This window comes from Dryobates pubescens, chromosome 2, assembly GCF_014839835.1.
Source record: "Dryobates pubescens isolate bDryPub1 chromosome 2, bDryPub1.pri, whole genome shotgun sequence".
In the NCBI taxonomy this organism is placed as follows: Eukaryota; Metazoa; Chordata; class Aves; order Piciformes; family Picidae; genus Dryobates; species Dryobates pubescens.
In genome coordinates, this window is record NC_071613.1 from 12,686,000 (window position 1) to 12,710,274 (window position 24,275).

The window sequence follows — 24,275 nt, forward strand, 5'->3', positions numbered from 1 at the left end:
TAAAAAGATTAATATATTCTTAAGGGGGAATCATGGTGGTGGTGATTAAGGGACTCTAGCTTGCAGGCATATAAAAGATCTGGACCACAGCAGAAGGCAATTTTCCAAAGAATGCAGGAGAAAACTTTTAAGCAAACATCTGCATGGCATAGAGAGAGTTAAGAAGCATTTCTCCCTTCAGCCAAAGTGTGAACACATTTAGGTCAAGTGCAGTGAGAAGATCCACAGGAAAAGATGACCATTTGGCATCACAGTCTTGAAACTAATTACTGTAGCACACTGCTGAAATGCCCTGTAGTTCCTAAACTTCCTTTGTTATTATTTGAAGGAGTTATTTGTTCTAATAGAGGTAGTAGTATTGTAGTAGTTTAGTAACATCTAGGGATCTTAAGGTTAGGGCATGAATGAATGTCAGTTACTCAACCAGTTGGGCTGAAGAGATGGTGGAAGAGAAGGGTACAAAATGACAGAGTTTTTGGTGTTGAAACTGCAGGGGTTTTTCTCTCGGTACTTTTTATGGTATTTTGAGCAGGAGGATTGTGTTACAGCATGCAAATAATAGGGGGAGGATGAGCTAATGGAAACAAAAGGATGTAAAATATAAAAGAAGACACTAAGATGGAGAAAGTGTGAAGAAAAGAGCACCATTCAGATTATTAATTTTGATTGCTTTGGCCCAGACCAGCTCGCGTGGATTTTATCAGGTGTGGTAAATGACACACTGACCTCAAGCTCATCTCTTTCCTTAGCAAATTATGAAGGATCGGTGGATGAATGTTGGCCATGAAGAAGAAGAACTAAAGCCATATACTGAGCCTGAACCAGATTTTAATGACACCAAGAGAATAGGTAAGGCTTTTTTACAAGGATATGGCATCTGATATACATAGGCAATTTTATGTTGTGCATCAAACAAAACTCCTTTATTGGAGAGGCAATCTCATTGTACAACTGAAATGGTTTAAAATTTTTGTATTATTTAAAGGGAAAAATTCATTACAATACTGTTCTTGAAACTACTTTTGTGATTTGACTGAGCTGGCATGAATCCCCAGGCACAGCAAAAGACAAATCAGTTTAGAGAATTCAAGAGGCAGAAGGAAATGGATTTTGTTCTGAGGATAGTGGTTTTTATCCATGGTCAGAGAAAGATACTGTGTTTGCCCTGTAGCTTGTTGTAGTTTCTACTTGTCAGTGATTTAAGTGTTTGGTGAGTAACATTTGATGTTGAATTATGTTGAATGACCTAGTTGAGAGTTTTCCAGAACAACAATGAAAGAGAGGAGCTGTAGCCTGTTAGATTTTTCACACCAATGATGATAGCAGTTGAGTTGAATCCCAGTTAGCTCATAAATTACGAGGATTTTTCTTTTATTTCCATTGTTAAGTTGCCATGAAACCCAAACATTTACTCTGCTAATATATCTTGCTCTTCTTACTTGTAGACATCATGGTCACAATGGGCTTTTCAAGAGAAGAAATCCATGAATCCTTAGTAAACCAAAAGTACGATGAAGTCATGGCTACTTATCTGCTTCTAGGTAGAAAACCACCTGAAGTAAGTGCTGGCTAATTTGTCTTCTGTTTTGACCTTTATAGCTGGCTGGGTGGAATATTTTGATGGTTTTTATCAAGTATTCTTTAACATCTTTTGAGGAAAAAAAGCCCTGATTGATAACTTAATAATGTCTTTCCCTTGTCATATCTCATCGTGAGTGTCTTTTTAGTTCTTGTATGCAGAAGTAGATTGAATACATTATCTTCACTTTTGCTTGTAAATATGTCAGACTGCTTTTTAAAAAAGCTGGCTGTTAATCTGAAGTGGCATGGCTTCTGAGTGCTGAGGCTTCTTCTTGTTAATGTGTTTACAGTTAAAATATGAATTAATTTGACTGCTTCTTCTTACTACCAAGATGTGACATCTGTTGCTTCTCAGAAATGTGCTCATCCCTTCTCACTCATGTTTTATTATTTAATAAACAATTGCATTGCATTCATTAATAAATTTGTGGTAGAAACATCTTTTGGCTCTTTGCAGTTAGAGGCATCTGTAGATCTTTAGGGACCACAGAGATTTTTGAAGAAATCAGGCTGACCTTAAGGCTTTCTTCTTGAAGGAATATTTTTCTTGCTTCTTCATTGACCTTCCTTCATTTCCAAGATAGTGTGGATCTGATATGTGCACCCTTGAGTGCATTTTCCCACAACATCTCTGAACCAGAATTCCCTTGTGATGGCAGAGCATGGAGGGAATCTGTCTAAAATGATGTTGAGTCAAACTGCTTGGAAAAGGATATTTTGCCTTTTCAACTTTTTACTTGCAACTTATGCTTCTTAGATACAAACCAGTTGCTGTGTTGAAGGCCATAAAGAATCCTTGAATCCAAAGTACTTCCTTTTTAGCCCTTCTGACTCAATCTGACGTATTCTGAAATTGTGCTGAAGCTGTAAATAAATGCTTTTTAAGCTTAAAATAAAGGCAGAGAAAGCCATTCTTTGGCTTCAGTTTTAAAATAGCAGAGTTCTTGTCACTCTTCATGTTCTTCTAATTTTATTTTGAGCATTCATTAACTTCTTAGCTTAACCTGTGTGTTTTTCAAGCACGTTAAACACAGATGAAGTGATTAATCTTGAAGAAAATTAACCTCTGAATGCAATTTTCAAGTAGACAATACATGCCTTTGATGAGAACTCTTGGCTTTATCATGCCATAAGTGTACCAGGACTGTTGAATTTTGGTTTGTGCTTTGAAAAAAAAATGTTTTTCTTGCAGTTTGAAGGTGGTGAGTCCTTGTCCAGCAGCAACTTGGGCCAAAGGTCTCGTCCTAGCAGTGACCTCAACAACAGTTCCGTGCAGTCTCCCGCTCACCTGAAGGTCCAACGGAGTATCTCAACTAATCAGAAACAACGGCGGTTCAGTGATCATGGTGGGGATGACATTCCAACAAGTAAAGTAACACACACAATTTAAGTCTAAATGTGCAGTGTTTTGTGAACCTAGGAGGTCCACCACTCTGTGCATTTGTTGTGTACCTCGTCACGCTCCACTGTGATGCTTTTGTTTGTATGAATGCCTCTATGGTAAATCTGGGTCAATGTAATTTGTAGATTCCATTTTTTTCGCCTTAGTTGACTCATTTAGCACTTGGGGATGTTTCCTCTTTAGGAATTAATAGCAAAATACTCTTCTGGATAAACTCAAAGGCAGGAAAACATTGCGTTTGTTAGTATGTCTGGACTTGGGGCCAAATTGTTTGTTTCCAAGAGACACAACAGTTTTATCAGGTGTTCAGGGCACGTTGTGGGGTGAAAGGGGTTACATCAAAGAGGAGTGCATATTGAACACATTAAATGAAAGACACTGGAATCATCTGCCAAGGAAAGTAGGGGGATCTGCTACATTGGACAGTTTTAAGGCTCAGCTTGACAGGGTGCTGGGCCGTCTCATTTCAACTACAGTATTCCCTAGAAAGGTTGGACCACATGATCCTTGGGGTCCCTTCCAACCTGGCATTCTGTGATTGGGAATGTCACTTGATGCGTTTTTATTTCAAGGGATTGTAAACTTCTACTGACGAAGGATTTGCCCCAAGGTATTTTAAAGAATGATGAGGGAGAAAGAATTGTACCTTTTCCAAGTATAAACAAAGTAGCTCTAGAGTTTTCAGGGGGCCAAGGATCTTTCAGCAGCCTTTAGAGGAAAAGTTATGCGGCAGAAAGTCCTAAAATAAAAACAATTTGAAGAGTACCTGCTAAGTCCTTTTTTTTCTGTAGTACTGCACAAATTTCATGGCTTTACAATGAGAATTAAAATACTTTTCTATATTTTATTTATTGATCCAAAATGGGGAACTAATTCTGAATTGCAAGTGGCTAATGAAAATAATGTGGGTAAAGAGAGTGCAGGCTGTCAAAGCTCCATTTACTAGGTTGGTGTATGCGCTGAGCTTGCAGTTGAGGTTGTTCAGATGCTTTTTTTGGTCTTGGGGGAACTATATTTAGGTTGTTTTGGCCAAGAAAAACGCAGTGATTATTTTTAGGTATTTATTGATACTTTTTTTAATTTGGCAGTTGGTCCCTCAATTCCTCCTGCTGTGTCATACACAAAAAGGGCTCAGGCAAACAGCGTGGAAAGCGAACAGAAAGAAGACTGGGACAAGGATGTCTCGCGCAAACTTAGCAGCACTACCGTGGGATCCAAAGGGGAGATGGCTGCAAGTCCACTTGTGGGCCCAGAAAGGAAGAAACCAAGTGCAGTTACCAGTGTGAGTTTGTGTGCTTTTGGCTTCTTATATTTATTTTTTTCTATTTAAAATCTGCAGCATAAGGTTACTATGGACATAAAGGTTACTGAGTAAGCCACTAAGTCTATTTTTGGTAACTTTTACTGGCAGGCAGAAATGGGTTACAGTGAATGTCTATTAAAATAAACCTCTTCCTTCTCCTTCCTCCCCCCCCCAGCTTTACTTTTTCTAGCACTAACATAACAGTAAGCAGGAGAATGTCTGCACTTGGGCAAACTGACGATCTCTCAAGACAAATAGTGGCTATTTGAGGAAAGCCAATGTGAAGTGCTCTTCTACTGCTTTCTAATGCTTGTGTATCTACAAGGAAGTCAAGAGACTTCCTGAATTGGAGAAATTGGAGATTTCATCTGGTTCCCTCCTGAACTTTTTCCTCTGTAAATTTGTCTGTTTAGCTTTCTGAAACCACTTTACTGGGCCCTCAGAAGTGGGGTGAGGTGAGGGGGAACAACCCACTTGTTCCCTAGTGTGCGTGCCTGTTGATGTTATGAGTTACAACCTGATTCTTGGTTCTGTGCTGTTGTGATACCATTTGCAGGTTTGTAAATTTTTACCCTATTACTGCCTCAGACATGGGTTTTTTTACAGGTAGAAGAGCCTGTCTTTAATAATGAGAAAGCATCTACTTCCTTGTGGGAGTTCATGTGCAATAGTATCCGTGTTTTAGATACAGAAGGAGAAAATGTTGGATAATGTTAAAAAAGCTGCTTAAGAGCAACAGTTGGTGTGAAGTGCAGCAACAAACAACAACAAAGAAATACTCATGAATCATAATTTTAAGATTTAAGTATACTTCTTGCTATTTAAGAGACCCTCTGTATTCAATATGAAAATTGTGGCCATCTTTGAGTACAGTAGGTAGGCAGCAGAAATTCTCAGTGTCCTTCGGGATTCTGTGTGCAGCTTTCATGGGGCAGTGTTACACATTTCTGCTAGAATTCTCTTAAAATAGGCTGAAAAACATTTAACTATTAATATTCTGCAGACTGTCTGCAATACATCTGCAGACACTTCAGACATTTTTTTTTCTCCCATTTTTAAATAGCTTTTTACCCCCCCATAAAGACTCTTTGAAGTTGTGGCCCATGTGGATTTCATGCAGGAACTCTGAGTCTTCAAAAATGAGACTCGTATCTGAGCTTTTCTAAAACTTCAGTGCCCCAAAGTTGATTACAGTCATGTGTGGTACAAGCTCATAGGTCTAAAGCATGCATTTGCATTGTGAGAACTAATTACAGTGGAGTATCTTTGCTATGAAGAATGAGGAAATTGTTTGCTTGCTCATACAACTTCAGTATTTATGGTTTTAGCTCTGTGAATGGCTTCGTAGTGGGCACGGTTAAGGGACAGTGATGACTGAAAATGTTAATTTGTTTTTTAAAACTCAAACACTTTCAACAAACCAAGCTAATGTGGATGATTTTTATAGTGCTATTGTCAATTTTGAGGGTAACAATGTTGGGGAAAGCAGGATTTCTTAAACACATTTGTCACCTTCAGTTGTACTAGCGTAACTTAGGAGAATTCCGGTTCAAAACCAGTGCAGTAATGTTGCCTGTGAATTGGCTTTGAAATAGTTTATTCAGTAGTCTCTGTGGGGTGGTACTAATGCCAAAAAAACAGTAGATGAGGGACACACAGTAAATCTTGCAGACTTCATGATGTCCTACAGTATGAAATCTTTTGCCAGCGTGCAGCAATATGTAATGTCAGCACTTTGCAAACCTCTATCTCATCCCAGATTCAATGTACTGTATCAAAAACTAAGAATTATACATCATGTACTGAAAGGAACTCTTCAGCAGCTAATCTGTGCATGGTGGGAGAAGTTTGTAGGCTCTTAGAGATGTGTGCAAACTGAAATTAGTCACAGAAAGTCCAATCAGTATTTAGTCCTTCAAGACCTATTTGCTGTGGTATCTGCATCATAATTTCTGTATTGACTGATGCAGATTAGTAATATTTCCATTTTTTATCTCTTGAGATCTCTGTTGACAGGCCGCAACAAACTGTAATGCTGGAACTCTAGTTATCATCTGCACAGGGAAGCCATTTAAGCAGCCATATGGATGGATTCCAAACTGGGATTCCAATTTGGTCTTTTGATCTCAGAGACAATTGATTAAAACAGTGCATAGAAATTGGGTAATAATATTTAATAAAGCAAATATCACAAAATCAAGTTTCTTTCTTTTTGTCAGAGGACTTGAAGCCATGCCATATGAAGAAAGGCTGAGAAAGCTGGATTTGTTTGGCCTCGAGAAGAGAAGGCTTAGGCAAAACCTAATTACTATGTACCAGTACATAAAGGGTGGCTACCACAATAGTGGAGACTCCCTTTTTACAAGGAGTTACATGGAAAAGACTCCTGGGGAGATTCCAATTGGAATCCAGGTGAAATTTTTCACCATGAGAACAGTTTGGAATCATCTCCCAAGAGAAGTAGTGGATTCTACTACAACAGACAGTTTAAGACTCAGCTTGGCAGGGTGCTGGGCCATTTCATTTCAACTACACTATTACCTAGAAGGGTTGGACCACGTGATCCTTGGGGTTCCCTCTAACCTGGCATTCTGTGATTCACAGAATCACCAAGATTGGAGGAGACCTCAAAGATCATCAAGTCCAACCTGTCACCACAGACCTCATGACCACTAGACCATGGCACCAAGTGCCACGTCCAATCCCCTCTTGAACACCTCCAGGGATGGTGACTCCACCACCTCCCTGGGCAGTGCATTCCAATGGCTAACAACTCTCTCAGTGAAGAACTTTCTCCTCACTTCGAGCCTAAACTTCCCCTGGTGCAGCTTTGAGACTGTGTCCCCTTGTTCTGGTGCTGGTTGCCTGGGAGAAGAGACCAACGCCCTCCTGGCTACAGCCACCCTTCAGGTAGTTGTAGACAGCAATAAGGTCTCCCCTGAGCCTCCTCTTCTCTAGGCTAAACAACCCCAGCTCCCTCAGCCTCTCCTTGTAGGGCTTGTGCTCAAGGCCTCTCCCCAGCCTCATTGTCCTTCTCTGGACACATTCAAGTGTCTCGATATCCTTCTTAAACTGAGGGGCCCAGAACTGCACTGGATTCTGTTTTCTTTTAGCATGCTTTCAGGGCTACAGAAAAGAGATGGTGTATTGGAAAAAAAAGTAGCCATGGTATAAATTATTTGTGTGAAAAGGTTAATCTGGTAACATTTGAGGACTTGCATATTATTATTTTTGGCTGATGCATGTCTTATTTAGTAATTTGAAGACTTATTATTAGGTGTACTAAGAATACACATAAATGTTTTAAACTGGTTTGGTTTGCTTTCCATGTTTGTATTTCTGTACACCACACTATACAATAGAAGAAAGTATTTAATTTAATTGTAGTCTTCATTTTCTTCTAGAATAATGTATTTTCTGGTAGTGGAATGACCAGGAGGAACACTTATGTTTGTGAACGTTCTTCAGATCGCTATTCTGCAATCCAGAATGGGAAGGACAACAGGTATTCTTCCACTCCCCTTACCCATTTGGGTACAAGAGCTGAGACATAGAAACATCAGGGTATGCAATTAATCAATACCACAACGGAGCACAGTTGAAGAACATCAAGTTAGCATGTTTTTGTCTTGTTTTCCACCCGTTTCTGTGTTTGGGATGAAATGTGTAGACCTGCCTCTGCCTCTTTTTATGGGAGCATATTTATTACCAAGGGTTGTCTTCCAACACTGAGTGAAGTAGCTATGCTGACAGCTAAGTAGGCAGCTCTTCTGTGGAGAACTTCAGATAGATTGCCTTAACACTGTAGCCTTTTTCACTTGTCCTGGCAATCACTCAAAGCTGGAATTGTTAAGACTTGTTGATCCTTTTTGGGTCAATAGAATAGAATTAACCAGGTTGGAAAAGACCTTTGAGATCATCAAGTCCAACCTATCATCCAACACTATCTAATCGACTAAACCATGACACTAAGCACGCCATCCAGTCTCTTCCTAAGCACCTCCAGTGATGGTGACTCCACCACCTCACTGGGCAGCCCATTCCAATGGCCAATAAGTCTTTCTATGAAGAACTTCTTCCTAACATCCAGCCTAAACCTCTGCTGGCGCAGCTTGAGACTGTGTCCTCTCGCTCTGGTGCTGGCCACCTGGAAGAAGAGACCAACCCCTACCTGGCTACAACCTCCCTTCAGGTAGTTGTAGACAGCAATAAGGTCTCCCCTGAGCCTCCTCTTCTCCAGGCCAAGCAACCCCAGCTCCCTCAGCCTCTCCTCATAGGGCTTGTGCTCCAAACCCCTCCCCAGCTTTGTTGCCCTTCTCTGGACACGTTCCAGCAACTCAACATCTTTCCTAAACTGAGGGGCCCAGAACTGGACACAGGACTCAAGGTGTGGCCTAACCAGTGCTGAGTACAGGGGCAGAATGACTTCCCTGCTCCTGATACAGGCCTGTTCCTTTCATGAGTGCAGTGAATATGTTCAGCATATTCTGAAAAATGACAGAGAGCAATTATCTTTCAGGCTGTATATTTGCCTTTCCTACAGAGTGGTGTAGCTGAACATCTTGAATCATTGGATTCTTTATTATTATTCTTATTATCCAAAAGCTTTACTGCTTTGGGACTGCTGTGTCTAGTACGTTATTAATGCAAATTTCATTTTATGTTTGTAGAGGCAAATCTGTACTCTGGCTTAAGTAATTTGATTTCTGTTTTAAAAATTAGTAACACAATGGTTTAGCTGCTACTTTCACCTCTTCTTCACCTCTTCAGAAATAAAACTACCTGTAGAAGAAGCTGTATTTAGAAAGTGTTGGCTCAGACTAGCATTGGCTGTGATAGTCCGGAGGAGAAGATGCAGTAACTTCCAAGTGATAATGTGGCAGGATATCCTGATGTCTTAAGTGAAAATAAGTGTATTCAGTTAACAAAAGGAGGGTCTTATTTATCCCACTTCTTTAAGTCTTTTGCAAACCTCTCTTTCATCATTTTTTATAATTGCCATGTACTCTTTCTAGTCTTTTTTTCATGTGTGTATGCTTTGATCTTGGGAGGAATGAAAGGCCTACTTTCACATATATGGGTGAACATAATTTTCTCAGCATTCAGTATTCTTTAGCTAACTAAGGCTGCCTGGCCACTTAGTCTTCTAGTTACTTAAACAGCATTTGCTGTGCTCAAAAAGGAAAAAAATAGTTATTTCCCCAGTTTTCTGTGGAGTTTGACACTAACCTTTCTTTTCCCTTATCTGTCTGCCCCTCCTGCCTTGCTGCCGTGGTAAAAGCCTAACAGAAATGTCTGCAAGTAGCACATCTTCTGCAGGCTCTGCAGTAGCTTCTGCTGTATCAACACGGCCTCGACATCAAAAGTCCATGTCTGCCTCTGGTCATCCTATAAAAGTTACACTGCCAACCATCAAAGATGGCACTGAAGCTTACCGACCAAGGTAATAAATCGGTCATCGTTTCCTTGACGCTGTGCACTTGAAAAATGCTGCTGGTCAGTTCACAGAATACTTCAGTATCCTTGTAATCTGTTCAAAACTGTTGTGGTGCATTCTATTTCAAGACAGTAGCTTGCTCAAATAGAGTGGGTATTGCAGATGGTTTCAGCCTGATTTTGTTCATCACGCATGTTTATATGCAGTTGAAGAAGTTCCTTGACTGCCTCCTTCTGGAAACTTCTGGAAAAGTTGAGCAGTTAAAAATGTAACTAATTAGGCAGCACTGTACAGCACAGGCCAGTGTAAATTCAAGTGAAATACTGCAATTTTAGCCTCCTGGTTTTGTAGATTGATGGAGTCATTTCTGCCTGAAAGCACTGTAGTATAGCTGCTCTTGCTCTTAACACCCTGGTAGCTTTATATGTTTACTTGTGCCAGGTGAGTACTCAAGAAATCACTGCTAAGTTTTTTGGGCTGCTGGTGTGTTAAAGGTGTTGATGAACACAGTCTTCTGAAAGCAGGCTTTCATACCTTTTTCCTGTTATCTGTGTGTATTTACTTTTTACTTAAGGTAATTTGATTTTTACAATGAAAACATCTGTTGGTCATTTCTGAATACGAATCATGAAAGCGAATCAGCAGCAGATTCAGGATTTAAAACATGGAGAGCAGGGTTTTGCTTGGGGTTGTTTGGGTGGTTTGTGTTTTTTTTCCCTATCTTTAAAAATTTGTTATGTGGGAGCGTTTCTAGCGTAGTCTTTCTCTTTATTTATGCTTCTGTTTTCCCAGCAGTGCAACTCAAAGAGTGCCTGCTGCTTCCCCATCTGCTCATAGTATTAGCACTACCACTCCAGACCGAACCCGCTTTCCTCGGGGGAGTTCAAGTCGAAGCACTTTCCATGGTGAGCAGCTAAGGGAGCGGCGTAATGCCACTTACAATGGACCGCCCGCCTCACCATCACACGAAACCGGTGCTTTTGCACATGCTAGAAGAGGGACATCAACTGGTATAATAAGCAAGATAACTTCCAAGTTTGTTCGCAGGTTAGTACCTCGGTTTTTAAGAGAAAAAAACCAGGCACAGCCATAACCAGGGCCATCCTTGGGAATGTTGCAGTTCAAGTCTGAAGTAAATGTAAACGTAGTTAGAATGCTGCTTGTTTTGTGTGTTCCTTGCAGAACCTGCCTTGTTTTACTTGTGTGTGTGTGTGTTCTAACCATATGTTCAACTGTTCTGCTTCTGTATCTTAAGAGGAGTGAGAGAATGCTACTTAAAGGTTTTTTTGCTCATGCTTTACAGCTCAAATACAACGATGTAAGAGTTAAGTTAAAACCACATTGAAGTGACTTAAATAATGACTCACTTTTAACAACATTTCACTTTCTTAACTGTGTGCAGTTTGTTGCAAGGGTTGTATTTTTAATTGTACTGCTGTGCACAGAGAGAACAGATATTAACACATTGTCTCAGGGAATTCTAAAACTCTGTGAATAAATGAGAAGCTTAGAAGGGAGCAGGAGTCTAGATGTCTGGAATTGCTAATATTTCAGCATCATGCAGCTTTCTGCATCATGTTGCCAGCTTCTTCAAGCGCAGGTTCAGGGTTCTGAATGAAGAAAACCCATGCATCCTGGACCTGCATTCATTCCTGTGATGATGCTAACAGTCCAGTGAGGAGAGGTGCTGGGAAAGATTTTGAAATACACTGTGTGATTTCAAGTGACTGTTCACTTAGCACTCAGTGTCTTTCCTGAAAGGGGACTTAATTTTCAGTTTGCCTCTTTCTGACAGTGCTTTACCTAGAATTCTTAAGCCCACTTCTGGAGGTGTCCATACTGCATTATTGTCTGTTTTATAACAGAATTAAGTCTTGGAAACCCCTATTTCCTTTGTAGAATCATGCTGTTCCATACTGAGTTCTGTAGTTTTTATGTGGAAAATAAAATTCAAAGCCAGACTAAGTAGTAGTTGCAAGTAAGTAAAAACACCAAATTGTGTAAGGTGGTACTACAAAGGAAAAGAAGAGAGAAAGCTAGAAATGTAGTGATGTTCTTCCTAAAATGGATTTAAGCTGATAAGAGGTATTACTGAGGCACACACTCTGATGACCTAAAAAAAAAAAATCAAATCTGTGGATGATTTTCTTTTTTCAGAAACCTGAAGATACAGGACTATGATCCTCCATTATTGGTACCTCCAGCACTTGCATAGTTGGGGAAACAGTTTGTTCTCTGTATTTTAAAAGGAAAGGAGGTTTCAGTGAAGTTAATCAACTGTGGTGTCAGTATAGACTTCCAAAAGGGCAGGAAAGGTGTATTGTGTTAGGTGACTAACCAATTTCAGCAGCACAGGCTGGTTTGTTCTGTTGGTGGTTTGTTTGTTGGTTGGTTGTATTTATTTTGTTTGGTTGGTTTTGTTGGTTTGGGTGTTTCTACATTATAGCTCATTGTTAATTGCAAGGAGTGGTATCTTTAATTTATTTTTGAAGAGTCAAATCAAAGAATTAGCACTTTCATTATGTTGAACTGCAGTAGCAAAATAAGATTATAGGCTATGCATTTAGAATTAACATTGTGTAGTGATGTCTTTAAAATGGTCTTTACAACATTTTTGTACAACTTTGTTTTATTCTGCTAATTGTCCTCTAGTGAAGGCCTTTTTGGGGGTTTTGTGGCTGGAGGTTAGTTATTGATGTTGTGTCTTGGTTTTGTGTTTGGGGTTTGTTTCTTTTTTTTGGATTGTCTGAGATTATATGGGTGGAGGAGGGGATTGTTGTTTTAGCTGGATTACATTAACTGCATGCCTTTAACTTCTGTGCTATTCAGGAAGTAATGGTTTAAAGCACACTTTGATTGGAAGGTGTCATGAAAGACTTTTTTTTGCTTGGTGGGGTTTTTTTGACAAAGATAAATGCCTTATCTGGTAAGTATATAAAGTAAATACACAATGAGAATGCTTAATGAGTAGGGTGTTGAAGTATTTTGTATCAGTGGTTTATGCCAAATGATACTTCTCCAATGTTTGTGTTTTGAAGGTATTAATCAGCTAATTGAAATTTAGTGTTAAAATGTTTGTACAGCAGCACTAGGAACATACCTAGGTGGCTTATACAGTCTATGGATATCTTTCTAGTTGCTTCAGACTGAAGAGGCATAATCCAAAGCAGTTACTTGGTGAACTACAGCTCTAATTCAACAAAATATAAAAGATATCTTTAATCTCAAGCTCATTGGTAATTTTGCCAAAGTCAGTGTAACAGCTGATTTTGCTTCAAGTTAAGCAGATGTTGAAGTAACCTTTCTGAACCAGGCTCCAAACAGTTGGCCCTGCAAACTCTTAGGCATGTCTTGCCTTTAATTACATGAGTGTGCATAAGCACAGACATGCACCTAAAGTGCTTTCAGGACTGAGGTCTAAAGGCCTGGCCCAGAAGAGTGCAGAGGGGAGCCCAACTGGACCACCTTGATTGACTTCTCCTCTGTGTGTGCTGGAATTATATGTGACCATTGCTCTGTCTGGAGTAGGTTGAGAACAATGTGTTAATTTTGTCATCAATTAAAACAAAACCACCAACAACAAATGCAACAACATTAAATAATTACTTGTCAGACCCTAAAGAAGTTATCATAAAGGGAAACTAAAATTTGCAGCTGTGGAAAAAAGTACAGTATTAGGCTTGACATTATTATACTGGTTTTACTTTTTTTTCTGTTCAGTAGCTATATAATATTGCTCTAGATGTAGGTTTTTCTTAACTTTTATTTTTCACCTTTATCATTGAATCTCAACCTTAACTTTGTTTTGAGGGATCCAAGTGAAGGCGAAGCCAGTGGCAGAACTGACACCTCAAGGTGAGGAGCCACTATTAATACTTCGCTCCTAGGTCTTTCGCATTGAGGGTTAAATGATTTCTTAAAGATGTTAACCAGGATGTAAAACAGAATAGTGCTTAAGTAACCTGCATCTCAAAAATGTTTTTCTTTTTCTTTGTGGGGGAGGGGGTTTTGGTGAGGTCCTTTATCCCTCATTTTTCCTTTCTTGCGAAGTATTTAATATAAAACTTTATTTAAGCATATTCCTTTGAATACTAAAGCCCCCCCCCCCCAGCCCTGTAGGATCTAACCAACCATTTAGGCACTTAAAATCATGATCTGGCTTATAAACCTTTAATGGTGTTTACTTTTGGTTTCAGTAGAAAATGTCTGTATGTGTCTGTGTGTATATATGGCTATATTAAAGTTCTACTGCAGTTACATACCGTGTCCGCTACTAAAGCTGCTGTTTGCGAAAAGTAAACACCTTACAGTCCCCGAGGAATGAATGTCACTTTGCTCTGAGCAGCAAAATAAGTGACATTCAGGCAAAAAGGGGGGTGGCTGCTAAACCTTGAATTTCTGTGGCAGCAGCAGTACATAAAGATAGAGGTGCTTTGTTAGTAGTAAAGCGTTCTTCCATATGCTCATTTTCCAGTATATCTGCTCTCTTGCCATGTTTCAGCATTTGGTTCTGCATTTTTGGTGTGCTTAGCACAGTGCATAACTTTTTCTTTTTATGCTCTCTAATGAACAGGCATTGTAGTTTGCATTCTAAACTGGCCACTTACAGAAAGTATTGACTTAGTTTTCAAAACAGAAACCCTTTATTAAGAACAAAACCCAAACCAAACACATTTTTGACAGGATGCATTGTATAATTCACAATAGATTTTATCCACACCAGCCCTTTTCAATTAAAAATCTATTACCTGTCAAATTCTTATGTGGAAAGGGAAAAGAGATTAATCAAAAGTTTAAATGCAATTAAGTGTGAAGTCGCTTTCAGCCCTTGCTTTCATTCTCTTAACTTCTGCTTTTTGTCATCCTACAGTGTCTGTTTTGGGCTAAAAGTCATTTGAGATCTTCTCCCTGCCATGCTCTATCCCTTACTATTGATATGGCTCTCTGGGGATCACGCTGAGACTCAAACTAGAAATTCTTGTTTTGACTCCTCTCTGGACAGCAACAGTTTATAGACCATCAAAATAAGAACAGCACCTTGCCCCAGTGACAGATGGGGAGGGCATCAGGCATCTTCAGTACCTGGGACAGGAACAGAAATAGCTGGCTGTGGAATTACTTTAAAATAAAGAGTGCTGTTTCTCAAAATGCTTTCCACAATGGAAACAGTAATCTATTCAGTAAGGAAGCAGTAGACTAAGAACACTGGAAATTTGTAAACATTTCAAGTCATTGTATCAACTAAAATACTTTGTGTCTACATATGGTTGTTCCCGGTGTGAAAAAGCTGCTGGCTGTGTATTCAACTGGTTGACAAACAAGCTGTTTGCAACCAAATGGCAGCACAAAATTCTACTTGCATTAAAATAAAGCACATTACTGTAAGGTCTTTTTACACAGAGAGAGGTCAAAAATATGTAATAAATGCAAAACAGGGGAAAGGTGGAAAAGAGAGGAGGAAATTAACTGAAGACTTGCGAATTGCAGGGTAGGGTTTCTTCTTCTGCCGCTTTTACAGTATGATTTATGCTTCAGGACTGTCACTCAACTTCAGTTTTGTTGGTGTATGGCATGCTCCAGATCATGAAATCTGCAGAACTTCAGTCATGCTTTTACATAGATTCCACTTTCTTTGGAGCAGTATGGAGTAACATGTGTCTGCTGCAGTTACCATTGCACATGTTGTCATCAGAACATTTTGGAGCAGGGGTTTCCAGACTTGCTTGGCTTGTGTGCCACTACTGGGAGCTGCACCAGTGCTGGTTAACAGCTCCCAGTGCTGTGCAGGAGATGGTGTGCAACTGTGCCAACACTGTCCATCTACCTCCTTGAATAAGCTTGCATGTGACTAGCAGTGTGCCGAATGCAGTTTAGAAACCCCTGCTCAAAAATTCTGCTTTTCCTCTATCTCTTGGCTATACTGCTTTTATTTTTTGACTGTTCTGTGTGTCACTTCTTCCAGGAGCACTTCTGGGGAGCCAAAAGACAGAGAGAAAGAGGATAGCAAAGATTCAAAGCCACGTTCTTTGCGGTTCACATGGAGTATGAAGACCACTAGTTCTATGGACCCAAACGATATGATGAGAGAGATTCGGAAAGTGTTAGATGCTAATAACTGTGATTATGAACAAAAAGAGAGGTTTTTGCTCTTCTGTGTTCATGGTGACGCACGACAAGATAGCCTTGTCCAGTGGGAGATGGAAGTCTGCAAACTGCCACGGTTGTCGCTCAACGGAGTTCGCTTCAAGAGAATATCCGGGACTTCTATCGCGTTTAAGAACATTGCCTCCAAGATAGCAAACGAGCTTAAGCTGTAAAGAGAACCTAAATTCTTGGGGATCAGGGAAGATTCATACATGATCTACACTTTTGAATGTACTGGTTACGCCTAACGTGATTGGCCTGTGAAACTCCCCATGTAGAGATTGCCCTTATTGCAATAAGGTTATACATAGTTATTCAGAATTGTAAAGTTAAATCCAGTATGACCTATATTAAATAACTGTAGCTAAAGAAGTTATGTTCACATGTACAGGTAAGTATATAGAGCATTCTGTTCATTTTATGTTCATAGAGTTGTATAATAAAAAGGAGAAAAAAAAAAAAAAACACCAAACAAAAACCAAACAGATGACTGCTTAAATTCAGATCTTGTATAGTTGTCTAGATTTCTGCACAGAAATGTATGTTTGACGCTTTGAGTTGGAAAAGTTCTTCCCTTACCATTGACATTTTTGGTGGGTTTTATAAAGTCTTACCTCTGTCATGCGTTTTTTAAAACAAACAAAAAAACCCAACAAAACACACTTGTGTCCTTGAGTCGAAATGCACAAGAATAGTTTTCACAACTGTAGCATGACCATTTTTAATTATTTAAAGATTGTTCACGAGCCGAACCGGAAGTCGATGAAGAGTCGGCTTCCGTTTCACACGAGACTGTTCCTGCTAATCTTTGGCTCTCGTTGTTGGACAGTGTTTAGTCGGAGAGAAACAACCAACCAACCAACCCACGGACATGTTTACAGTGTTGGCACTTACGGTTTGAAAACGTGTTTTGTTCTGCCTTGGGCCAGCTCAGAGCTGTTGGGGAACAGAAGCCAGGCCTAAGTGATGTTCTGTCTTGCAAATTAGAGTGCTTACTCCCATGGCCCATTAACAAATGTAGCACCGGCGCGCCGAGGACCGCTAATTATTTCATTGGGATATCATAGTGTAAAATATCACTTGTTTGCTGCCTTCAGAATACTATAAATTCCATTTTATGGAAATATATTAATATTGGGACTGTTTAAATAGCACAAGATAATCTGAAGTGTTGACCAATTGTATAAGTTAATAATACCACCTCAGGAATTAGCTTGGCTTTTGGAACGTGTGGTGTGTCGTCCCCTCCCCCAAAAGAGTACATGCGATTCCACATAATATTTTGCAGCTAAACATACCTTGTTTATAATGATAAATTGTTGATTTATGCTTTTTTGTGCTTGTACAGTTTGTTCCCATGTAACCCTGTTTGTGTTTAATATTTTACCAGATTTCTTGTATTTATTCCACATCATTATGCCTGTAACGTGCAGCTTTGTAATTAGGCACTCGCCTACAGACAAGAAGAGAAAAGCAAACAAAACAAACAAAAAAAGAACTCCACTTTTTTTTTTTCCCCTCTCCCCCCTCCCCCCCCTTCATAATTAATGATTATAAACTATGTAAAACCACTAGTTACTGGTACATTTTAATACTTGTTATTTTGTACTGAATTAACCATAGAGGTTGGTTGTGCAATGTTATTTAATGTCGTAATTACTGTAATATCAACATTATGGGCCCCATCTGCACACTCTTGTGAAGAATAGAAAAGTTCAGTAAGAAATTGTCACTTTAAAAGAAAAAAAAATAATAATAAAAAAAAAAAGCAAAAAAAAAAAAGCTGTGGTAAACTCTGTAACCCTAAGTTAGAAGGCTGTAAGTGTAGTAAATGTGCCATTCTCTAATGGCTTCTTGACTGAGATGGACTTTACATGCTGTACTGTGATGTAGCTTTCCTCTGTAACAGTTATGTTGGGAAATGGACGTGTATTGTTGCCTTAGAAAAAGGGTGGTGTTTGGAAAGAAAGAACTTGTAGCCCCTTTTCTTCTTCTTTTTTTTTTTTTTTTCTTTTTATCTGATGTTCATTGAAACAAAATCTGATGCAAGTCATCTTGATTCACTGGTGCACTCTATTAAAACTTACTTGAACAGTTCTCATACTAAAATCCTTGTTGTTTGCCCTTTATAAAAAAAAAGTGAAGTGATTACCTGCAGGTAGCAAAATAGTCTCAAGGTGTACAGGCTTCGACTTCACCTTTGTGGGAATGCAGGATTAGCACTGCCTTGGTTCCCTGGTCCTGCACTGCCCAGAAAATATCAGTGGTTTAGCCAGGAGCTCTTCCAGAATTTCACCAAAAATTAGCCTTGGGGTGGGGGTTTTGTGTCTGCTCAATTTACCTGTGAATGTTCAGATAGCCTTGAAAATGTACCACTGGGACATAACCATGATGTTGATCCACAATTGTGTGTGAACTTAATCATAGAACAGAAGCAAAACCTTTGCCTTTTCAGAAGGTTCAGGGGGAGGAAAAAAAATATAGGTCATGCTGTGAGATGGTAGATTAAGTGCTTAGGAAGCTTCCCACTTTGCAGGTCATGTTTTTATACAGCTACTCCTGCCCTAGATTGTTGCTGGTTTACAGCCCTTCATGTAACCAGAAGTGTATTAACGTTCTACAAAACACAGGTACTGGGTTGCAAATTCTAATTCCACTATCCCATGAAACGCAGCACCACAGAGTGCCAGTTTAATGCTTCTATCTATGGACAGTTTGCAAATGGTGTTATTTCTAGTACCTAGCAGCAGTGTGTCTGTCATTGCCCTAATTCCCAAGCCCTGCTGACCTCCTTCCTTCTTTTGTCTTGTTGGAAGATGAGCTGTGAACCACCTTAGACTCTCCGGAGCAAATACATCACTGAGAGCTTCAGCAAGGGCACAATCCAAGTGCAAGAGGTGGAGCTGCACATAAAAGCCTCATTTGGCTTTCCAAATCTCATCTTCCTGGTGGGACTAAGATGGGAAGATATGAGGATATTTTTCCCATAACTGCTGTTTTTATGGGCAAGCAGAGCATAGTTAGCATGGAGATCAGCAGGGCATCACATGCTGAATCCCCAGTGCCTGGGGTTTGGGTCCCTCAGCAGCCGCCTTGTTCTGTACCTGTCACTTGTTAAAATTACTCCTTGGGTATAAGCAGAATAAGAACATTTAGATCTGAAATGCAGTTTGACTTTCCCGTGGGAAGGGATCCGTGCAGCATTTTATCAGCACAGCTTTAACTTGAGCAATCTGAAAGACAACTTAAATGCCACGTCGTGCTCTGCAGCTCCAGGAAGGAATGGGGATGTCTCAGATCTTCAGAGGGCTTAGGGATTCAACGATCATTTCTTGGCAGCATTTCATGGGATGAGCAGTTAAGACTACTGCATGGCTCTGCTGGTTTGGGTTGTGTTGGGTTTTTGCTTTGGTTAAGGCATACAGTGACTTCCAGACATGAAGTCCAGTTCAAAGGATGAAAATGTACATAGGTCAGTGAAAGGGCTATCAACATTCACTCCAGCTTGAGAATGCTTGAGAACCAAGTGGTATCATTACTGCCATACAGTTACGATAATGCTAAAATTCCGTGAGCTGTTAAGATTGAGGCTTTTGATACCCAGTGTTAAACACCTAAGAGGTACCTTGGACCACTTAATCTCAGAACATGTTGTGGTTCCCCTGCCACCACGCTGATGGAGACAGCAAATCTCAGCTGGGAGATGTACAGTGGAGGTTTCCACAGCTGAACTCTGGGAAATGAAACAAACTTGGGATGTGCAAACCCAGTCTGTGGGGGAAAGCCTGCTCCTTCTGAGAAGACAGGTTATCTTTCACTGTCTTTACACTTCCCCTTTAGGGGCAAAAAACATGTCCAGTAACAGATCTCCAAACACAAACCCTACATGTTAGCACTTTTCACAAGGCCCCACAAAAAACAATGCTAAAAAACCCCAAACCCCAAACAGCCAAAACCACAACACAAAACCTTTTCAAGGTTGCTTGAGCTTAACAAGATGAAAGACCATATTCAACAGCTGCTAACAGATTTATTTCTTGGTGATGCTTCTCACTCACCATGAAGCAATTACTTCACCCCTCAAACTGTCTATGAAAGTAGCACATTAAAATCCACAGCAATGTACCAGAGGATGGAAACTCCCATCCCTAGCTGTTACAGGCTCCCTGTCATGAGATTATTGTTATTGGGGCAGGACCTACAGGCTCCTCTGTTCCACTGCCTCTGCAGTGTTGAGGATATACCAGCCCAGAGAGGTGGTGTTACCTCCTCTGGAGACTTTAAAAACTCATCTGGATGCATTTCTGTGCAACCTTATCTAGGTGAATCTGCTTTAGCAGGGGAGTTGGACTAGATGATCTCCAGAGGTCACTTCCAACCTCTGCCATTCTGTGATTCTGTGAAAAGATCATCAAGTCCAGTCATCGAGCCACCCCTACCATGCTCACTAAACCATGTCCTAAGTGCCATGTCTACCATGTCTTTTGAACACCTCCATCACCCTCCTGGGAAGCCTGCTCCAATGCCTGACCACTCTTTCAGTAAAGAAACTTTTTCTAAGACCCAATCTAAACCTCCCCTGGCACACCCTAAGGCCACTCCTTGTCCTATTACTAGTTACTGGAGAGAAGATATGCCAACTGGTTTAATAAATGACATTGATCCTCCATATACGTGTTGGCCTTTCTTGAACTACCCCAGCTGCATGAACACCGTTTGAGTAGCACAGCTGTTACACTGCAGCCCACCGGGCTGCACAGACGCCTGGCTGTCATCCCCCACTCAAACGCCTGGCCGAAAGCCACTGGGAAACTGCCTCTAGAGATCTCGGTACTTCTTTCCCCTTGGACAGAAGCAGCAGAACTGAGCCCTGTACATTGGAGAGGCTGCTCAGCCAAGGTTGTAACAGGGCCATCGCTAGCAGAAGGAATTTGGCTTCTCCCACTGAAAAAGGAAAAAAAAAAAAAACGGCGCGGGGGAAATAGTGCAAAGAGAAGAATGTGATCCCCACAGCCAGTGCCGGCGACAGAGCTATCACAGGGCTTCACCCGTGTTCACCATGTGGAGGTCGAAACAGCCCGGGTGCCGTGCAAGGTTTCCTCACTCCTCCGCTGCAAGAGGCGAGTCCTGCGCCTCCCTCAGCCGCCCCCCACTTGTCCAGCAAGACGAGGAGCGGTTTAAAGCGAGCAGCGGTTTATCCGCGGGGCCGGGCTCAGCTCTCGCCCGGCTGCCCAAGGCCGGTTTCCGCGTCACGGTCCACAGGGCGGCCGGGGCCTGAGCGCCTCTTCCCGCAGCCGTCCCGCCCCGGGGAGGGGGCAGCGGCTGCCTCCGGCCACACCTGTGTCGCAGTAGCGACAGTGCAGGGCAAGGAGCGCCCGCGGGTCCGCACTAGACGGGTTAGCGTCCGGCCGCACCATGACGGTGGGTGCGCGGCTGGGCGCCAAGGTGAGGGGCAGGTATTCCCGTCGCGGGCCCGGCGATGACCAGGTCTCCATCCTGCCCGGCGAGGAGGAGGAGGAGGAGGAGGAGGCGGGGGCTGGGGGCAGCGCGGGGACCCCGCGACCGGCGGCGCTAGAAAAGAAGGAGGAGGAGGGCACTGGCTCCAGGAAAGTGCGCTTCGCCGTCCTGCCCGACTCCTACGAACCGCTGCGTCCGCCGCGATCCGCCGGCAAGCGACCCTACGGGAAGCGGCTGAAGAAGTACGGCAAGGTGAGGCGGGCAGAGTGCTCCGGGGCTGGCCGCGGGCGGGCAGCAGGACTCCGCGGGCACCGGGGGCTCGACACCGACTTTTCCGAGGGGCTCTGGGAAGTGTCCCTTGCCTGCAGGCATTTTAAGCGCCAGCGCTTAGCTCCGAGGATGGGATCAGCCCACTGGCTTGCGCTTGGTCTTACCGGGAAGGAGCCGGTCCTGCTGGGGAAGGCACGACACTGACCCTCGCCTGGATCAAAGAGTAGAAAATCTGCCGGTTCGGAGTGAAAATGACACTAAGCTGATCCATGTGACGGGTACTTGGCCTTTCTTTGTTCTGCATTTCCCTCGGCGTCATTGTTTTGACACCATTCCTTAAAACTACTACTTCCAGTTAATTGGCTTTTTGTTTTCTCCTTCTACTTAAGTGACCGAAAGAAAGGGCAATAAACATCCCTCCAGTACCTGAATTTGTCACTTTGCCTTATAGGTGTCCCCTGAAAAAACACCGGTAGGAGTTAAAGAAAAAAAACCACAACGTTGTGTAACAACTGTTTTGGATCAAAAGCGTTCTTTGTGGTTATTCCCAAGTCCTGCAGTCCGATGCTTTGGGTTTTTTTTCACCCCCTGAGGGGCGGGAGCCTTTGCTTACAAAAGTGCTGCGTGGAAGAATTCGATTAGTTTTCTGGGGTTTTTTAAACAGCAGTTAAATCCACCTCGTATCTATCTTGGACATTTGTAACCAAAAATGAGTTTCTGTGTTAGCAGGAAAAAACAGTCGGGTGTCAGGAGTCTTTTTTTCCACCTGAGAGATTACAGATGTCAGTAGGAGATGTGACTTTCTGCTGCATTCTTTTTAAAAATGATAATATAGATAATATCTATATCTATATTATATAGAGATAAGCTTGCTATGCTGCTCAGCTTGGCAAATTTACATACTTCTGAGATTCACAGAATTTAGGGAAGGCAGCCTAGCCTTAGGGATACTACCGTGTCATAAACAGATGGACAGTACATTTCTCTCTTTCCTGATGGATTTGATCCTTCAGATTTCTAACATTGTGAATTCCAAGAAGTGCATAATGCTGCTGGTGGTGCTACTGCTTGTGCGCTGTTGGTGTAAGAGCGCTCATAGAAACCTTTAGAGCACAGGCCGGTTCTTGGATGCTGCCTGCTCCCTTTTGTGTCGCTCAGACTGCCACTTTGGTTTGGGCAGTGAAGAGCAACTTGTGAGTGTGTTGGTGAGGTCTGGGTAGGTAAGTCACACACAGTGCAGGAGGGAGGAAAAAACTTGCGATATAGTAGGGCAGGAACGGATGTGGGAAGGGAAGGCCCTGCGTCTCCTGCTCCTCAGTTCTCAGCCTCCATCCACAGTCTTGAGTTGCCTTTTTATTTTGCCATCTTAACTCCCTTCCAGTAGGTTTCCATAGGAGTAAATACAGTAAATTTCAGCTATGCAGTGTCACCATGACAGCTGAAGGTTCTCACGTGCCAGTACGACTTTAATCCAGCTTCAAGAAATCCCAGGAAGATAAGAGATGTTGGCTGGATTTCACCAATTTAACAGTATATCCTCTAGTTTCAGTGTTTTCCACATTACAAGAGCAAATTTTCATCTCCTCACATGCAACCCTGAAGTGTAGCAACAGTCAGTTCTATATTCCTCCCAAACTGACCACACTGGATTTAATTCACCAGTCCCGACCAGCCATAGGAGCAAAAACTACCAAGAGTGGAATTGAAATGAGATTAAGGCTTGGTTTTTTGTTCAAAAAATCTGTAGCCAGTTATCTCTAATGTGGTACACAGATGAACTCTTCAAAACATTCTTACTTTGATTGTTAAAAGTCTTGGTTTGACCAAAAGCAATGACATTTCCACAAGAGTATTCTCAGTGCTTTACTGCCTTCATGTTCAGCAGCAGTTTCGACATCTTATTACCAACATACTGTGGTGGGTTGGTACCCCCCACACACACTTAGAACTGCCACACACACTTAGAACATGCCTGGGTGGGAAACACATTTTGTGCTACAAAACTAGGTGCAAAATTTAGACTAATTTTATTCTTGAATAGAAGCCCATGTGAAAGCCTGGCTTCCTGTGGAGGCTGCATCCGTTCGGTGTAGCTGTGCTCAGTGAGTGTGTATTTCTGTGTAAAAATAGATGGCAAAATGGTGTTCCATGCTCAAGCCCTCATCAGCTGTGGGGAGAAGTACCATTTTCTAGAGTTGGTGCCCCTGGCTGTTGGAATGATTTCGTGTGGTGTTGCCTATCACCTCTCCTGTGTCTCTCTGCAGAACGTTGGCAAAGCTCTGCAGAAGGGATGTCGCTACTTGGTGGTCGGCCTGCAAGGATTAGCGACGGCCTATTCCGCTCCCTTTGGAGTGGCTGCTCAGGTGGCATCCTTCGTCCGCTAGAGCAGCTCCACATGCCCCACCTGGGGAGGACCTGAGGCCGTTGCTGCTTTCTTAAGATAAATATAGGAGACTCACATCCGAGAAACCTCCTGGACAACTAGTCAAGCTCCTGCACCAGCCTGTTCTGCAGGACTGACTGCTCCTCTCTCAGCTTCCAGTGCTTTATAAAATCACAGCAGGCTAAAGAAATGTAAAGATGAGGAAACAATCTTTGCCTAATCGACCTGAAGTTTGTTCTCAGACATGAGCTGTTTTTCTAGAGCTTTGAGATATGTGTGGAAGGGAGCCAAAGATAGA

General features: G+C 41.7%; 2 protein-coding genes across 8 annotated transcripts in view; both read left to right on the forward strand.

Annotated features, from left to right (window-relative positions):
* The window catches only part of MARK1 (microtubule affinity regulating kinase 1), a 60,073-nt gene extending 43,747 nt beyond the window's left edge, over positions 1-16,326 (forward strand). For 2 of the 7 annotated variants that reach the window (XM_054170196.1, XM_054170235.1), the window contains 9 exons: positions 750-849; positions 1,446-1,558; positions 2,774-2,948; positions 4,072-4,265; positions 7,691-7,791; positions 9,568-9,729; positions 10,516-10,770; positions 13,534-13,578; positions 15,686-16,326. In XM_054170196.1, coding sequence (XP_054026171.1) covers positions 750-849; positions 1,446-1,558; positions 2,774-2,948; positions 4,072-4,265; positions 7,691-7,791; positions 9,568-9,729; positions 10,516-10,770; positions 13,534-13,578; positions 15,686-16,040 — 1,500 coding nt within the window. In that variant the 3' untranslated portion in view covers positions 16,041-16,326. The remainder of the gene's footprint in view (positions 1-749; positions 850-1,445; positions 1,559-2,773; positions 2,949-4,071; positions 4,266-7,690; positions 7,792-9,567; positions 9,730-10,515; positions 10,771-13,533; positions 13,579-15,685) is intronic. The other 5 variants (XM_054170202.1, XM_054170206.1, XM_054170213.1 and 2 more) reach the window with 5 other exon arrangements.
* A 4,759-nt stretch (positions 16,327-21,085) lies between these two features.
* C2H1orf115 (chromosome 2 C1orf115 homolog) lies at positions 21,086-24,061 on the forward strand. Its single transcript, XM_054170246.1, has 2 exons — positions 21,086-21,576; positions 23,859-24,061. The coding sequence occupies exons 1-2, from the start codon at positions 21,283-21,285 to the stop codon at positions 23,976-23,978; spliced, it is 414 nt and encodes a 137-aa protein (XP_054026221.1). The 5' UTR covers positions 21,086-21,282; the 3' UTR covers positions 23,979-24,061.
* The last annotated feature ends 214 nt before the right edge of the window (positions 24,062-24,275 follow it).